We start from the raw sequence: 16,541 nt of genomic DNA, 5'->3' as shown, positions 1-16,541 counted from the left end.
ATGACTGAAAAGTAAGACTCCTTCTAAGAACTGCTTTGAGGTATATAGTTTACTCAAGTCCTAAGGACATTCAGGAAAGGAAAGTGAGACCTTATGACACTAGGGAGGAAGATGAAGTTGTAGCGGAAGTTGTGAAGTATCAAAAATCTATTTAAAAGGGGTATTGACAGCGTACCCTTGGAAGAGGTTACTATGTTTTTTACAGTAAAATGTTTAGGTTCTATAAAAGGGAATTATTTGTGTTGAGGAGTAAAATATTGAGAATCTCTAAATGATCACAGTGTTTCCTCATAGCAGTAGAATATCAAAATCTTTGTTGTTGTTGTTGTTAAGTGAGGTTTTATTTGTTAGGGTACTTACTCCTGTTGGTCTTCAACCTTTCATTCTCCTTGTTTTCATCTCTTTCCAGTTATCTGCCATGCAGTTACAATCCTTACATATCATCCCAGATTATTTCCTCTTGCCTGATTCCAATTTTCTCCCCTTTCCCTGTTTATATCTCTTCCCCTCCCTGATATTTTCTAGATTTCTTCTATATTTGACCTTTGCATTTCCTTTGTACTCTCTGTGCATCTATTTAATTATGTTGCATATAACTATATTTTCATCTTTGCAACTTGGTTAATCTTTTGATCTTTCTGTGACAAATTTTTTAAAAATTTGTCAAATAAATGGGCTTTCTTACCTCTAAAGAGATTGTTTGGATCTGAAAATGAGTCACAAAGAAGTAGTGTCTGGGTAGATTTTAAATCAATATGTATTTATTTATTTTTCTTGACAAGGGATAATAGAAGTTGATAATAAAGCTAGCAGTGTTTAATATGTATGTTTTAAATTTTTAGATACAAAGACGTTTCCTTTTGATGTTTTTCCAAGTTTCATTTCAATTTATGCTTAATGGGTGGTTGATAATCTGAATAGATAATGGACGTTGGAATTGGCAGAAGAATCCACCACTGGCGACAGCATTTCCACCGTCTTCGGTAGGCACCAATTATATCCTGTTATCTTGCAGGTGTCTCTTCTGCAAAGGCCAGAGAGATTGAAACAGTGGTTTTCAGCAGAAGCCAAACCACTTCTTACTGCAGAAGAAGAGTCAGTGAGATCATTAGTCCATGAATGGAATATAAACCTGTAAACTTAAGCATGAGAGTAGGAGAGTTCTAGGAAGAGCATTTCTACATGGAGAAAAGAAGCTGGACAAAGGGTCCATTCAGTTGCTTTGTCACATTCACTGACTCCTTTTTACCCAACAGCCAAAATATTAACAAACCCCTCCCTCCTTTTCTTATATGTTTTTGGCATTTTGTTAATTTAGTCTTCAAACATAACTTTGGTAAATGTCAAAGTGAAACAACGAGGGGATGGACAAAATATATGTTCTAAATACACCAGTGTCTTTATTATTTTAATCCTTTATATGGATCTTCAACCAATATTTGCCAGATGTCTTCTATTCACCAGGCATTTTTCTTTGTACTAGCAATAGAACAGCGGAAATGGCAGAAATATTCTCACAGCACTTATATTCAGTGAGGAAAATCTGACCATACAAAAATAGAATGATAAGGTAATTGCAGAAAGTAATAAGTGGTCAGAACACAATAATACAATAATGGGCCAGATATAGTCTGGAGGGTGGAGTTGATAAAATGGACCGAGAAAGGCTTTCTGAGGGTACAGCATTTGAGCTGAGATGTGAATGCTGAAAATGAGATAGACAAGCAGATACCCACGTGAGGGTATGACAGGCATGTAGAATAGCAGGAGCAAGGTCCCTTGCTTAGTTTACTTGAAGGACAGAAAGACCTGTGTGGATGGAGCATATTGGGAAAAAAATAAGTTTGATGAGAAATGAGGTGACTTTGGTTAAACAGGATCAAGATCATTTTGCACTTGTAGGTCACAGGAAGCTTGCAGATCCATACAGCTATCATTGTAGCTGCCTTCCGTCAGCTTCTATGTGCTCATTCTTTTCTTAAAATGTTTAGCATTTCCGGACTTCCCTGGTGGTCCAGTGGTAAAGAATATGCCTTCCAATGCAGGGGACGCGGGTTCGATCCCTGATCAGAGAACGAAGATCCCACATGCCGTGGGGCAGCTGAGCCCATGCGCCACAACTACAGAGCCCACGCGCCCTGGATCCTGCGTGCCACAACTAGAGAAGAGAAAACCTGCACGCGACAACGAGAGAGAAGCCCACGTGCCTCAACAAAAGATCCCGCCTGCCTCAACGAAGATCCCGCCTGCCACAACTAAGACCTGATGCAGCCAAAAATAAATAAATAATAAATCTTTAAAAAAAAGAGAAAAGTTTAACATTTCACCTCCTCTTTCCTTTAGATAAGGGGTAGGGGAGGGTTTCAGGAAAAAAGAGCCTGTGGGTACTCAGTCATGGTACAGGTTTATTCTAAACAAATAGAAAACCTCTCAATCTCTTCATGCTTCAATGAGCTCAGAAAGAAGAAGTTATTTTTCCTTTCCAAATGTAGATGTGATCTACCTAACTCAAAGGACGGAGAAGTTTTCATCATGGAGTGTATCAGAGGAAAAGTAAGTTTGTGGACATTCTAAATAATCCTTTCAATTGTATCTAAAAAGTAAAGGGTATTAGAAAGCTGAAAATTGGTCATTGTGTCCAGACCATTTTATCCTCCAGATGACTTGTATGGTAGAAAAGCTAATTTAATAAATAACTCTCTAGTGGTAGTGCGGATGCCACAGTCCTCAACATAAACTGGCCTTCCAGTAGAAAATCCGCCTAAAACAAGAGTTAGGAAACAGACAGTTAATAGCTTCACTTTGGACTCATCCGTGTGTTGAGAATTTGCATAGTGTCAAGGTTTTACCACTCAAGAAATAACTCAAGGTCCATTTAATAATTATGGGGTCTATTAAATAAGATAATTTTTGGTGTCATCACATTAGTTTTATTTATATTTGCCTATCGAGGCCATTCCTAGCTAAGAATAATAAGTCAATATTTTTAGATTAAAATTTGGTGATGATGTTCCTGTTCACTGTGACAGAATGACGTAGACAATATACCCACTTAATCAAGTAACTTAAATGTGTATCTGAAGGGGAGAATGGAAAAGAAAATCAACATTGACACCTGAGAAACATTATTTTTTAACTAGGAAGAGAACGGTATTGCCTTAACCAAGTTAAAGTTTGTCTGAACACAAAATCCATGTAGTGTCTCGTAGTACAATATCAACCTCGATCTCACGAAGGTCAGAAAGAAAAGAAGAACGTCCACGGTCGGCACTACATGAACATAGCTCTGACATGTTTGAACCACGCCAAAAGTAATAAGGAGGAAAGTCAGTGAGGGCTTGAGCCTGCTGTGTTTCCTCTCCTTCTGTAACTCCCCAGACGCCATTGGAATGGTGTAAGTAGCATTTTGAGAGAATCTATAGGGGTGCCAGAAACCCCCGCGTACCATCAATGCATCAGAAACTGAGAAATAACTGAAAGGTGCAAACCAAACATGATCAGGTTGAAAGAAAGATTTAAACTTTGCCAAGATTACAGGTTCAGTGCTCTCAAATGACTGCTGTTATAGAAAAAATAGACCCTAGAGAATATCTTTGAAATTTTTCTGTTCTTGAAAATGGTAGGGCAATTTCCTGAAATACTCCCTTCTTCAAGGAGAAAAGTCTGTGAACTGAAGCTTGAGCAGTAGGCCCTCTGTATTGGTCAGCTTGGTGAGTGCAGGGCTTTCCGGAAGGTCAGTGCTATCGTCACCCATCCTAATGGGGGACTGGCTCGGGTTTGCCACATTGCCAGTTGGTTAAGACTGGAACCCAGGAACTGAGACAAAGAGGGAAGAGGTTTCAGAGCAGTAGCTTTGGTTGGTAGCAGAGACACATTGTCAAATGAGACTGTAAGAAAATGGCAGGCTGAGTATAAGCAATGAATTCATTATGAAAGAAGATCAGGAAGGCCAGACACCGTTGAGTACAAGTTAATGGAATAAATAACATACTTGGATCCTCAGGGACTATTGGAGTCGCCCATGTGAGCAAAGAATTATGTTCCTGCCCTGACAAAGAGAGCAAGCTGGGTAATTTGTAGATCACAGTTTTTAAGAGCCCCTCAGAGATCTGGGTTCTCAAAGAAAGCTAGTTAACTAAAATCCAAAGTCATAAGGTCCTACTAAAATGGAGGGGGCGTGACATCACAAAGGGGACAGTGTATGTCTTTCGGGCACCTCTCAAAGGTCTTATCTTTATTCTCAGAACATGCTAGCTTCCGTTTCCAGACTATCTTCAACTTCTTCTGAAGTTTCACAGACTCTTCTCTCTAAAGGATTCTGGAAAATGACAAAACGAGTCACAGCTCATATTGTCCTCACGTGAAATAACACAAATGGAAAAAAAGAGCCATTTGCACTCTTGCTTGCTACAAATACTTAGCATATATACACTTGACCAGACACTGTGTCACTGGATCGGAGATGGAAGCATTGCCTGCTAGTGTGAACCACGTTTTCTTCCAGATAAGGATTCATTTTCTCGCCAATAAACTTGACCTTCAAAATAATGATTTGGGGTCACTCCAGCATACTGTTACACATAGGGGACTGAAAATGGTAAATGCAGTAAAGTTTCCATGGAGGTGTATTTCCACACACACACACACACACACACACACACACACACACACATACATATATATATATGTATATCTCCCATTTCCTTCACTCCTCAGCTCTTGGTCACCATGATTCTACTCAATATTTCTATTGAGTTTAACTGTTTTAGAGTCCACATGTAAGTGAAATCATGCAGTATTTATCTTTCTCATTTCACTTAGCATAATGTCTCCACTTTCATCCACCTTGTTGCAAATATATATGTATATCAAATCATCATGTTGTACACCCTAAATACATACAACGTTTATTTGACAATAAGGCTGGAAAAAACTTGTTAAAAAAACGCAAAAAACCTTATGACCTGATTTTAGTCACAACATTACGATGTTGAAAGGGGACCTCATTTTGTTCCTGTCCAAATCTCAGAAACAAAGAAACACAAAACCAAACATTCTCATCACTGTGTTTCCTTTCTTGGTGAATGCCCTTTTACTTTATTCAGGAACCCAGTGCACCCATTTATGCATTAAATATAGTCAGTTATAGCTCTTCCGTATTCCTTTCACTTGTCACCTTCTCTTAACCCAGAGTTTGCCGTCCAGTTGTTCTGTCTCAGCTCAGTCCCAGTGATCATTCCCTTCCAGGCCGCCCCTTCCTGTCTGTCTTCTTCGTTGCCCAAAGACAGGTGTCTAAACTCAGACGAGTTTGTCCATTCCATTATGAGGACAAGCCAGTGCATACAGCCCCTCCTACCTTAGCATGTGCCGTCAGGGCTCTCATGGGCGCCTCTGATTCTCCTCACCAGACTGCGGGCGTGATCGCTTCAGCTAACATCACTGTGCTTTAACCCACTACCATCAGTATACCGTGGTCATCACATCTCGGCGTCTTTCCTCATGTTATTTCATTTGTCTGAATTCCCCTCCACTCTCATCTCTAGTCCTCAGATTCACCTCACAAATCATTTTTCATTTATAAATATATACAATCATGATTTCTTTTGTAAAGTTGGTGTTATGTTGTGGGTTTTTTGTTTATACTTTGACTAATTTCACAAAAAGAATTAGTCCTCTTTCTCTGTAACCCCGTGTTTCCAAATAGTCATGCTTTAACTTTTCACTTATTTTGGTATAATCATTTTTCCTATGTTTGTCTCTTCCCATAAAACTTTAAGATCCTTGTGAGTAGTTATGTGGCTTACGTGTGTTTTAGACCTGAAACTCAGAAAAGTGACTGGAAGATAGTATATTCAGATATAAGCTGACTGACAAATAACTTTATTGAAAACTGAATAAGCAGATATTTTCAAATGACCATTTGGGGTTGAAAAGTTAGAGGTGAAACTGCAAATTGGGAATCTCTTCCACAGGGGACTCAGAAGGAGGGATCAAAGTAAAAGATGAAGACATATAAGCAAAGAAAAGGAATAGGTGGGCCATGGGCTGGAAGCAGCAGAAGAGAAGAAGGAAGAAGGTCGCCTCTGGACTGCTTGAGTCTCAGAGCTCAATAGATATAGATAAATTATAGATGATTGATAGATACAATAGATAATAAATAATAGATGATAAATGATAGATATAGATAGATAGGTAGATACAGATAGATAGATACAGATATATAGGAGCTGAAATGTCTCTTACAGAGACATTTCTCATGGAGTATTCATTGTTTTTCCTTCTTCCAACAATCAGCATAAAGTTGAAAAAGAACCATCATGTGTTTGTTTATCACAGGGAATACTCTTGAACTAATGATTGCTTCATATTTCTTTATTCTTTCTCTTTCCCTCATTCTCCCATTCTGTTCTCTCATTCATTCTCTCTCCCGCCCATCCCCTCCCCCGGTCTCCCAACCCCATCTCTCTCTCTTACACACACACAAACTCGCACACATAATTGTATGCAAGGTAGATAGGGTCACTTCCACGGCTACTTTAAATGTTGTTATACATTTATCTTTTTAACATATGGCTGGAAAAGACCTGAAATACAATTGTAACACCCTCATGATCCTCCCACCTGAACTTGTGCCCTATTAAAGCATGTTTGCTAGAGGACAGATGCATACTTGTATTATTCGCTATCTGTTGCTATATAGTGTATTACCAAGAGTCAGTAGCTTAAAACAGTAAGCAGTTACTAATGTAATTTATATGGTGAAACAGATAAGTGTCTCTGGCTCGAGAGCTCTTACAAGGTTGCTGTAAAATTGGGGGCCTGACTGGAGGTTCATCTGAAGGCTGGGGTGCAAAAGAATCTGCTTCCAAGGTCACTCACTCACTCATGCAGTTGTTCACAGGCTTCACGTCTTCACTGGCCAATTGCTAACGTCAGTCCCCTGCCACATGGGTCTTCCCATAAAGGAACCCAGCAGACCATGCAGATATCCTAAATCTGTGGGAAACGCATAACACTAACTCCTGCTTTCTCATCCATTGAGTTACCACCACATTGCATACTTTTGTCCCTGGAGATTTCCTGTGGAAGACTGAGTTATTCTCTTTCTGCTAGGCTCCACTAATCATGAACAAACCACAGGTCCAGGGAGCATCATAAAAGGCCATGGACCTGCCATGCTCAGTGACCCCAGGCCCCGACCATGTTGATGACGCTTCCCTTCAGCTGCCGTTCATCCGTGAGACTCCATGTGCTTCTCTCCATGCTCTTCTTCTTGACTCTCTTATCCCCAGGTAAGGTGGTGGCTGATTACCTGGGTCTGCAGTTTAGAAGGCTATTGGGCAGGTCAGACAAGACCCTGGAATCAGTCTTACAGATTCGTAAACCTAGTATCAACAAGCTTCCCTGGGATTACAATGGGGGAGGATAGGAAAGAGACCATTCCTTTGCCATTAGCCAAATTGCCTGATGAGGTCACATTCCGCTTTATCCTTACTTTGTGTCTTGGGATGCCTAGGTGAGGCGCAGCAATTTATTTGTAGGCAGGTAGATCTGAAAGGATTGGATTTCATCAGCATCTATCATTTTATCTATTCAGTGGGTCGCAAAAAGAGATGGACAGAGTCTTATCAACAGGGGTTAGTGCTAAGGGGTGTCCTGGGGAACTCTGTCCTGTAGGTGTTTGTCTCCTTAAGGAATGGAGACATCAGCATAACGAGTACAACTCTCGCTATGGGAGAGGCATGTCCATAATTGTAGGAGTAGGGTGAGCATTTTTAAAATCCAAACTAGACACTTTTGGAAAAGTGAAAGAAGCAGTCTTTTTGTTGTTGTTGTTGTTGTTTTTGTGGTACGCGGGCCTCTCACTGTTGTGGCCTCTCCCGCTGCGGAGCACAGGCTCTGGATGCATAGGCCCAGCGGCCATGGCTCACGGGCCCAGCCGCTCCGCGGCATGTGGGATCCTTCCGGACCGGGGCACAAACCTGTGTCCCCTGCATCGGCAGGCAGACTCAACCACTGCGCCACCAGGGAAGCCCAAAGAAGCAGCCTTATAACTGTATCAGAACTAAGGCATAAACCAGAACTGTCTCATCTAAACTGGCCACTGGGCCACTCTATGTAAATGGCACAGACCCAGAATAGGGTTTCAGAAAGAGGATTACGGTTCCCAGGGAGGGGTTACTGAGAAGATCAAGTGCTGGTCCACAGTCTAGGAAGGGATTCTCACGTTAAATAGCAGTCGCACGGCATAGGTACCCCAACATAAATCTAGCCTCGCAAAAGGAGGCAAGAAGGAGGAAAACACATTTTGGAATACTGACGCGTGAGTTCTATAGGAAGAAAATGACTGGGCTGGGAAATGGAGACAGCAACACAAAATGGGATACTCTGTGATCATGGACGCTTAGGGCTAAGACTGTCAATTAAAAGCTATCAGGCTCAAACTCGTCATTTTTAGATAAGATGACTGAGGCCCACAGAAGTACTTCACAATCTATAATTTAAGTATTCATACCTGCATCTGAAAACAATATGTCACGGTTGAGGAGGTTGATAGTCAATTCTGTAGAAAGAGTTTAAATAGTTTGTAGGTCATGTAAGACTAGCTGGTAGCAGTGGGAGCAAACATATTAAGAAGACACATATTGGACACAATGATCTCTGCACTTCTTTTTTCATTAAAGAGGAATTTGTTTAGAGTATACTAACTGTCAGGCTCTGCTCTAAATTTCCTATCGGCTATCGTATGATTTCAATGAAGACTATGACTAGAACAGAGAAAACTTTCCTGCTTGAATGGTGCTTCCAATGCTAACCTTTATGTTGTTCACATGCTGGTATTCTTTAACCTCTACTCAATTTACTTGCACTCTAAGGACAGACTGACTCAAGTGGCGTGGATTCATTTCCTCTTGACAGAACAGGCCATTAACAAGTCAGACCTATGTGGGTGTCTCCATGCCCCCTGACCAGGGAGGAGCTCTGAGAAAGAGGTTAGGACATGGGGAGGGGGAAGGGTAAGCTGGGACGAAGTGAGAGAGTGGCATGGACACATATACACTCCCAAACATAAAATAGATAGCTAGTGGGAAGCAGCCGCATAGCACAGGGAGATCAGCCTGGTGCTTTGTGACCACCTAGAGGGGTGGGATAGGGAGGGTGGGAGGGACACACAAGAGGGAAGAGATATGGGGATATATGTATACATATAGCTGATTCACTTTGTTATACAGCAGAAACTAACGCAACACTGTAAAGCAATTATACTCCAATAAAGATGTTGAAAAAAGAAAAACTGGAGGGCAAGTACTATTACAGTTTTAAGAACAACGTAGCTTGAAATAAAATATATAAATATGCTGTCAAAATCTAAAGACTTGATAGAAATGGCTCTAAAATTCATGTCTATAATTAGCCATAATATTAAGTAATACAGAACTTTTCCCTATCATTTGCTACTGTTTTAACTTTAAGATATAAGGAAAGAATTATCTATTTTTATTTGGGAAAAACATTTTTACATTTTACATTGTCTTACGTAATAATTCCACGTTATATAAGAGTAATGTTAGCTTATCTGATCAGTAAACCAGTATAAGGAGTATTTTCATTATTTCCTTTCTAGTTATTAAAATGTTTTTGAATTACTTTATACTTTCTTATTTCAATTTTCATTTGTTATTAAATTACAGTTACATGCATTATTATCAAACATACTTATCTGTGCTATTTTCAAATTGTTCAGGATCCTGAGAGGACTCATATGTAGTCAGTACTTCTTTATGTTATGTGGAAAATAGAAACTGAGTTATATTTCACATTTATAATGTTTAGAATTGAAAGCGTTTGTAGATTTTACCTTAAAAATTGCTGTTTTAGGTGTGCTATAGTCTTAATGTATTTTTACTGCTTGATCTGTCAGTTGTGAGTGAGGAGATGTCGTCTGTATTACTCTTTGTCAGTTTATGGTTGGGTAACTAGACGTGTTACCTAGATGTGTTATCTAGGATGATAATAGCAGCAGTAACCGTAGCAACGACAGGAGAAACAATAGTAGTAGCAGTTCTATCAGTCAGGATCCAGTCAATTAGAATATACTAGTATTTTGGACAAAGGGGATTTATGTCAGGATTTGTTCAAAGAGAATGCTGAGGGAACCCAGAAATAACTGCAGGAAGTAGATAACACCACTCAGTGGGACAACAAAACGGAAGCAACCAGGAGCCTGGGAAGGAGTCCTGTGACCGTCAGGCCTCGGAGGAGGGGCATGCTGTGCAGCTGTGCCTGGTGCCTCTGCAGCTCTAAGGGGAGGCCTTTCAGGGTCAGCCCTCAGATCTATGAGGAAGGGGCATCAACTAGCTGTTGCTGGCATCTGTTTGAGGACATGATGAAATTGGTCCTGGAGTGCCATGAGAAGGTGGGCCCTGGGGCCGACCGTTTCTCCTGGATGCAACCTGTCATTGCTGTAGCAGCAGTGACAGGAACAAAAATGAAGAAGGAAGTCCCTCCCCCTTCTCCAAGCTCTACATCCCCCTGTAGTGCCTGTCATTGAAGCCAATTGGCAAAGGAGTCTGGGAAATGTGATTTGCACAGCCCTGGTCCCAGCATCACTGGAGAGCATAGTATCAAGGAAATTGGAACAAAGAGACATTGGGGGAAGTGACGCCACAGTGGGTGCAATGTTATAAAGGTTGAGCAGTCAGATTTTCTTTGATGTGCAGATGTTTCAAGTAATTATGTTGTAAACGCATTTGTAATTTCCTTGACAGATTTTTTTAAAAGTATACATAGTTTAGATTCCTACTTTTTAAATATTTATTTATTTATCTGGTTGCACTTGTTGTTAGTTGCGGCAGGCATGTTCCTTAGTTGCGGCTCCAGGGCTCCTTAGTTGCAGCAGGCGGGCTCCTTAGTTGTAGCAGCCGGGCTCCTTAGTTGTGGCACGTGGGCTCCTTAGTTGTGGCATGCAAACTCTTAGTTGTGGCATGCATGTGGGTTCTAGTTCCCTGACCAGGGATCGAACCCTGGCCCCCTGCATTGGGAGTGCAGAGTCTTATCCACTGCAGGAGTCTTATCCACTTCCCCACCAGGGAAGTCCCTCCTCAACAGATTTTAAGTCGTCTAGGAAAACAATGTTCTAGGGCAAAATACAAAGAGAAGTATGGAACTGGGGATGAATTAAGTCAGATTCGTTCAGGCAATGGGATCTGATGCTAATTGGGTGAGAAGGTGGTTAGCACTGAAAAAGATGGAGAAGCAAAAACAGGAGAGAAACAATATGTAAGAATGAAAAATATCACCAATTATGCTGGAGTGTCTGAGAATTACTTTCACATGCTGCATGTCCATGAATTAAACGCACACCATTCTGAAGGATAGTTATGGGAGTGGGTGGATGCCTCACACCTATTTAGGGCTTTCCTAAGAAGGCTACAACATGCTCTTGAGACAAGATATTTATCCTCTTCTGGGTTTTGGTTCTTACCATTTTGTCAAAGCCTATAGCAGAGTTTTTTCAATCTCAGCACTACTGACATTTTGGGTCAGATAATTCTTTGTCTTGAAGGTCATTTCTGTCATTGTAGGATGTTTAGTAACATCCTTGGTCTCTATCCACTAGGTGCCAGTAGCATATTTCTGGTTGTCACAACTGAAAGTATCTCTAGACATTGCCAATTATGTGCCGGGGGCAAAAGCATCTCCAGTTGAGAACTCTGGCTTATAGCATCTGTATCCTCATGCAGGGTTTGTTTTTCTTCTAGCCATTTGGACCAATCCTTAGGGCTAAGTTTTGGCTGTAGGGTCATCAGGTGGTAGCTGACATTGAATGAACCCAGGAAACAGTTTGGGTTATGTGAATACATCAGGAGCAGAGCCAGAGGGGATTTTTTTCCATCGCCCAGTATCAGTGCCCACTGTTTTATACTTTGAACTATAAGAGAGGGTGATGTAGGCTTTTCTGCATGACTGGACCTCCTCCAGATTTTTACCTGTCCCTGTAGTGGTGCCAGGCCTCAAAGGTACAGGAAAGGTATGGGGGTGGAAGCTGTGGTTACTCTGGAAGGCCGTGTTCTGGGTGGAGAAATATAGCAGGTTCTTGTAAGTGAACTCTATCCTGACATTCAAGCTTAACGAAAAGAAGACACAAGCTATTAGAAGTCAGATAAAGGGAGCAATAAAAGCAGAAGACAGGAACAGAATTGATATTTGTACTGTCTTTTAAGTCAGATTTATTGAGATGTCTCACACAACAGACATCTGAATTTTATTCCTTAAAAATTAGCTCAATTCTATGAGATTTAAAAAATCCATAGTTGTATAACCAACACCACAGTCAATACATAGAACAGTTCTATTACCTACAAAATTCCCCTCACATCCTTTTGTGGTCAACGTCTCCTGTTCCTAGCCCCTGACAATGTCTTATCTTTCTGTCCCTGTAGTTTGTCTTTTCTTCTTTCTTAATTATTTCTTCTTAAGTGAGTTTTGTTAGTTTGTTTCTTTAAAAGAATTTGCCTATTTTCATTGATCTTGTTGGATTTATGGACATATGGTTATGCCTAATAATGCCTGGTTATTCATCTTATATCTGTAGGATATGATGTCCTTTCTTTCATGGCTGGCATTGGTAATCTGTTTTCTTTTTGTCTATCTCTCTCAGATCAGAATGGTAAGACATTTATAAATTTTATTCATCTTTTCAAAGAACCGATTTTTGATTTCTTTTTTGTTCTCTATTGATTTTCTGTTTAACTTCTTTTATTATTTACATTAATCTCCTTTTCTTGTTTTAGATCTAATTTGCTCTTCTTTAATGATATAAGCATTTGGATACTATACATTTATTTCAAAATGCTACTGGAGCTTTATTCCACACAGTTTGTTATGTTGTATTTTTACTCAATTCAAATGCTTATTCATTTTTATCCAGAAGTGTGTTGTTTAATTTCCAAATATATGGGAATTTTCTAGGTACTGAGTGTTGATTTCTGGTTTAATTCTAATAAGGTCACAGAGCATATTTTATATGATTTGGATAATTTTATGTCTATCAAGACTTGTTTTGTGGCCCAGAATACAGTTTATATTGGTAAGTGCACACTTTGAAAGAATGTTTATTCTGCTGTTGTTGTGGGAAGTTTTTAAACAATATTAATTAGATTGTTTGTTGTTAGTATTGTCCAGGTCTTTTATATACTTACTGAATTTTTGTCCTCTTATTTTATTGATTACTGAAAAAGAAATGATTTTTATTGAGATGTAAGTGACATACAACATTATATTTCAGGTATACAACATAATGATTCAATATATGTTGTATATATTGGGAAGTATATATTGGGAAGTGATCACCACAATAAGTCTAATTAACATCCATCACAGTGCATGGCTACAAACTTTTTCCTTGTGATGAGAACTTTAAGATCTACTCTCTTAGCAACTTATCTACTCTCTTATCAAGCATGCAGTACAGTATTATTAGCTATAGTCACCCATGCTGTACGTTACGTCCCTAGGACTTATTTATTTATTTATTTTTGCGTTACGCAGGCCTCTCACTGTTGTGGCCTCTCCCGTTGCAGAGCACAGGCTCTGGAGGCACAGGCTCAGGGGCCATGGCCCGCGGGCCCAGCCGCTCCGCGGCATGTGGGATCCTCCCGGACAGGGGCACGAACCCATGTCCCCTGCATCGGCAGGCGGACTCTCAACCACTGCGCCACCAGGGAAGCCCTAGGACTTATTTATTTTATAACTGGAAGTTTGTATCTTTTGACCGTTTCACCCTTTTTACCCACCCCCAACCCCTTGACTCTAGTGACAACCAGTCTGTTCTTTGTATCTATGAGTTTGTTGTTTTTTTGGTTTGATTTTTCTTTTGGATTCCACATATAAATGAGATCATACAGTATTTAACTTATTGCACGTAGCATAATGCCATCAAGGTCCATCCATGTTGCCACAAATGGCAGGATTTCATTCTTTTCTATGGCTTAATAATATTTCATCATATATAATGTGTATCACATTTTCCTTATTCATTCATCTATAAGTGGACAAAGGTTTTTTCCATGTCTTGATTATTGTGAATAATGCAATGAACATGGGGGTGCAAATATATTTCTTTTTTTTTTTTAACATCTTTATTGGGGTATAATTGCTTTACAATGGTGTGTTAGTTTCTGCTTTATAACAAAGTGAATCAGTCATACATAAACATATGTTCCCATATGTCTTCCCTCTTGCGTCTCCCTCCCTCCCACCCTCCCTATCCCACCCCTCCAGGCTGTCACAACAAATATATTTCTGAGTTAGTGTTTCTGTTTCCTTAAAATAAACCCCAGAAGCAGAATTATTGTATCATATGGTAGTTTTATTTTTAAAATAGTCTTTGCACATGAAATAACCTTATATATAGAAAACCCTAAAAGACTCCGTGAATAAATGTTAGAACTAATAAATGAATTAAGTAAAGTTTCAGGATACAAAATCAACATACAAAACTTAGTTGCATTTCTATATGTTAAAAATGAACTATCTGAAAAATTAAGAAAACAATTTTATTTGTGATAACATCAAAAACAATAAAAGACTTATAAGTAAATTTAACCAAAGAATTGAAACACCTATACACTGAAAATATAAGACAACAATGAAAGAAATTGAAGAAGATACAAATAAATGAAAAGATGTCCCAGAATAATTAATATTCTTAAAATATCCATGCTACTGAAAGCAATCTACAAATTTTGTGCAATTCCCGTCAAAATTCCAATGGCATTTTTCACAGAAAAAGAAAAAACAAATTCTAAAGTTCATATAGAACCACAGCAGAACCTGAATAGCCAAAGCCATCAGCTAGAAGAACAAAGCTGGAGCATCACAACTTCCTAATTTTAAACTGTATTACAAAGCTATATTAATCAAAACAGCATGTTATTGGCATAAAACAAACACGTAGACCGATAGAATAGAATCAAGAGCCTAGAAATGAACCCGCATATATATGGTCAACTAATATTTGACAAGGGAGTCAAGACTCCTCAATGGGGAAATGGTAGTCTCTTTAATAAATGGTGTTGGGAAACATGCATTGGGCATATACATACACACAGAATGGAATATTGTTCAGTTATGAAAAAAAGAAGGAAATCCTATCATTTGCAGCAACGTAGACGAACTTTGAGAACATATGCTAACTGAAGTAAGTCAGATAGAGAAAGACAAATACCATATGATCTCATTTATATGTGGAATCTAAAAAAAATCCAAACTCGTAGAAAACGCAGGTAGATTGGTGGTTGCAGGGAGTGAGGTTGGGGTGAATGGGTGAAGGTGGTCAAAAGGTACAAGCTTCCAGCTGTAAGATGAATAAGTTCTGGAGATCTAATATACAGCCTGGTATATATAGTTAACAGTAAGTAATTTATTGTGTAACTGAAAGTTGATAAGAGAGTAGATCTTAAAAGTTTGCACCAGGCTTCCCTGGTGGCTCAGTGGTTGAGAGTCCGCCTGCCGATGCAGGGGACATGGGTTCGTGCCCCAGTCCGGGAAGATCCCACATGCCGCGGAGTGGCTGGGCCTGTGAGCCATGGCCGCTGAGCCTGTGCGTCCGGAGCCTGTGCTCCGCAACGGGAGAGGCCACAGCAGTGAGAGGCCCACGTACCGCAAAAAAAAAAAAAAGTTTGCACCACACACACAAAAATTCTAACTATCTGAGGTGATGGAAGTGTTAGATAACTTTATTGTGGTAACCATTTTGTGATAAATATGTATATTAAAAAATCGGGCAAAGGACCAGAATAGACGTTTTTCCAAAGAAGTCATACAAAAGGCTAATCCGTATGTGAAAAATTGCTCAACATTACTATTCATCAGGGAAATGCAAGTCAAAACCACAGTGAGATACCATCCCACACCTGTTAGGATGGCTGTTGTCAAAAGATAAAAGAGAAGAAGTGTTGGTGAGAATGTGGAAAAAAGGGAACCCGGAGGACTGACTTTGAAAAGGGTGTGAGAATTGTCTTTTATCGGGGTGTTGCTCTGTCCACACTCAGCTTGCTGGCGAAATCTGGGAAATCCGATTATGCAGGTTTCCTGTGATCGGCCCTTTTGAGAGGGAGACCCCACAAGCCTGCATGGAATGAAGTCATGCATCTTCCAAGTGGGGAAGGAGAGTAGTGTCCCCAGATGAAGGGTGGAGGGCTGCCCGGGCCAGGCAAAAACCGTAGGTAAGAAAAAAGGCCCCCCACCCAACCTGGAGCTCATCCAGGCCATATAGAGAGATGGAGACCAAACCACGACCAAGTGAAAATACATCGTACGAATTCCTAAACTAGGTTTTGTGTTTGCAAGTTTTGTTTTTTTTATTTATTGAGAACTCACGAAGAATCCCTGTGAGAACAAAGACAGAAAGAGAGGCGAGAGCAAAAGCGAGCGAGGGAGTGAGGATAAAACATCCAAACAAACAAACAGCTTGAGAAGGGCGTCAGTGCTCCCTGGGTATAGCAGGGTCGACTTCAGGCACGTGCACCGTGGGCAGA

General features: G+C 40.0%; 1 protein-coding gene across 1 annotated transcript; it reads right to left on the bottom strand.

Annotated features, from left to right (window-relative positions):
* Nucleotides 1-878: 878 nt before the first annotated feature.
* On the bottom strand, nt 879-16,317 carry LOC132417562 (beta-defensin 109-like). Its single transcript, XM_060001217.1, is given in 4 exon segments — nt 879-1,005; nt 1,007-1,082; nt 11,991-12,127; nt 16,256-16,317. Coding segments are annotated over 4 exon segments (402 nt in total).
* Nucleotides 16,318-16,541: the final 224 nt, after the last annotated feature.

Source organism: Delphinus delphis, chromosome 21 (genome assembly GCF_949987515.2).
Source record: "Delphinus delphis chromosome 21, mDelDel1.2, whole genome shotgun sequence".
Lineage (NCBI taxonomy): Eukaryota > Metazoa > Chordata > Mammalia > Artiodactyla > Delphinidae > Delphinus > Delphinus delphis.
This window is presented reverse-complemented; position numbering and strand designations above follow the sequence as displayed.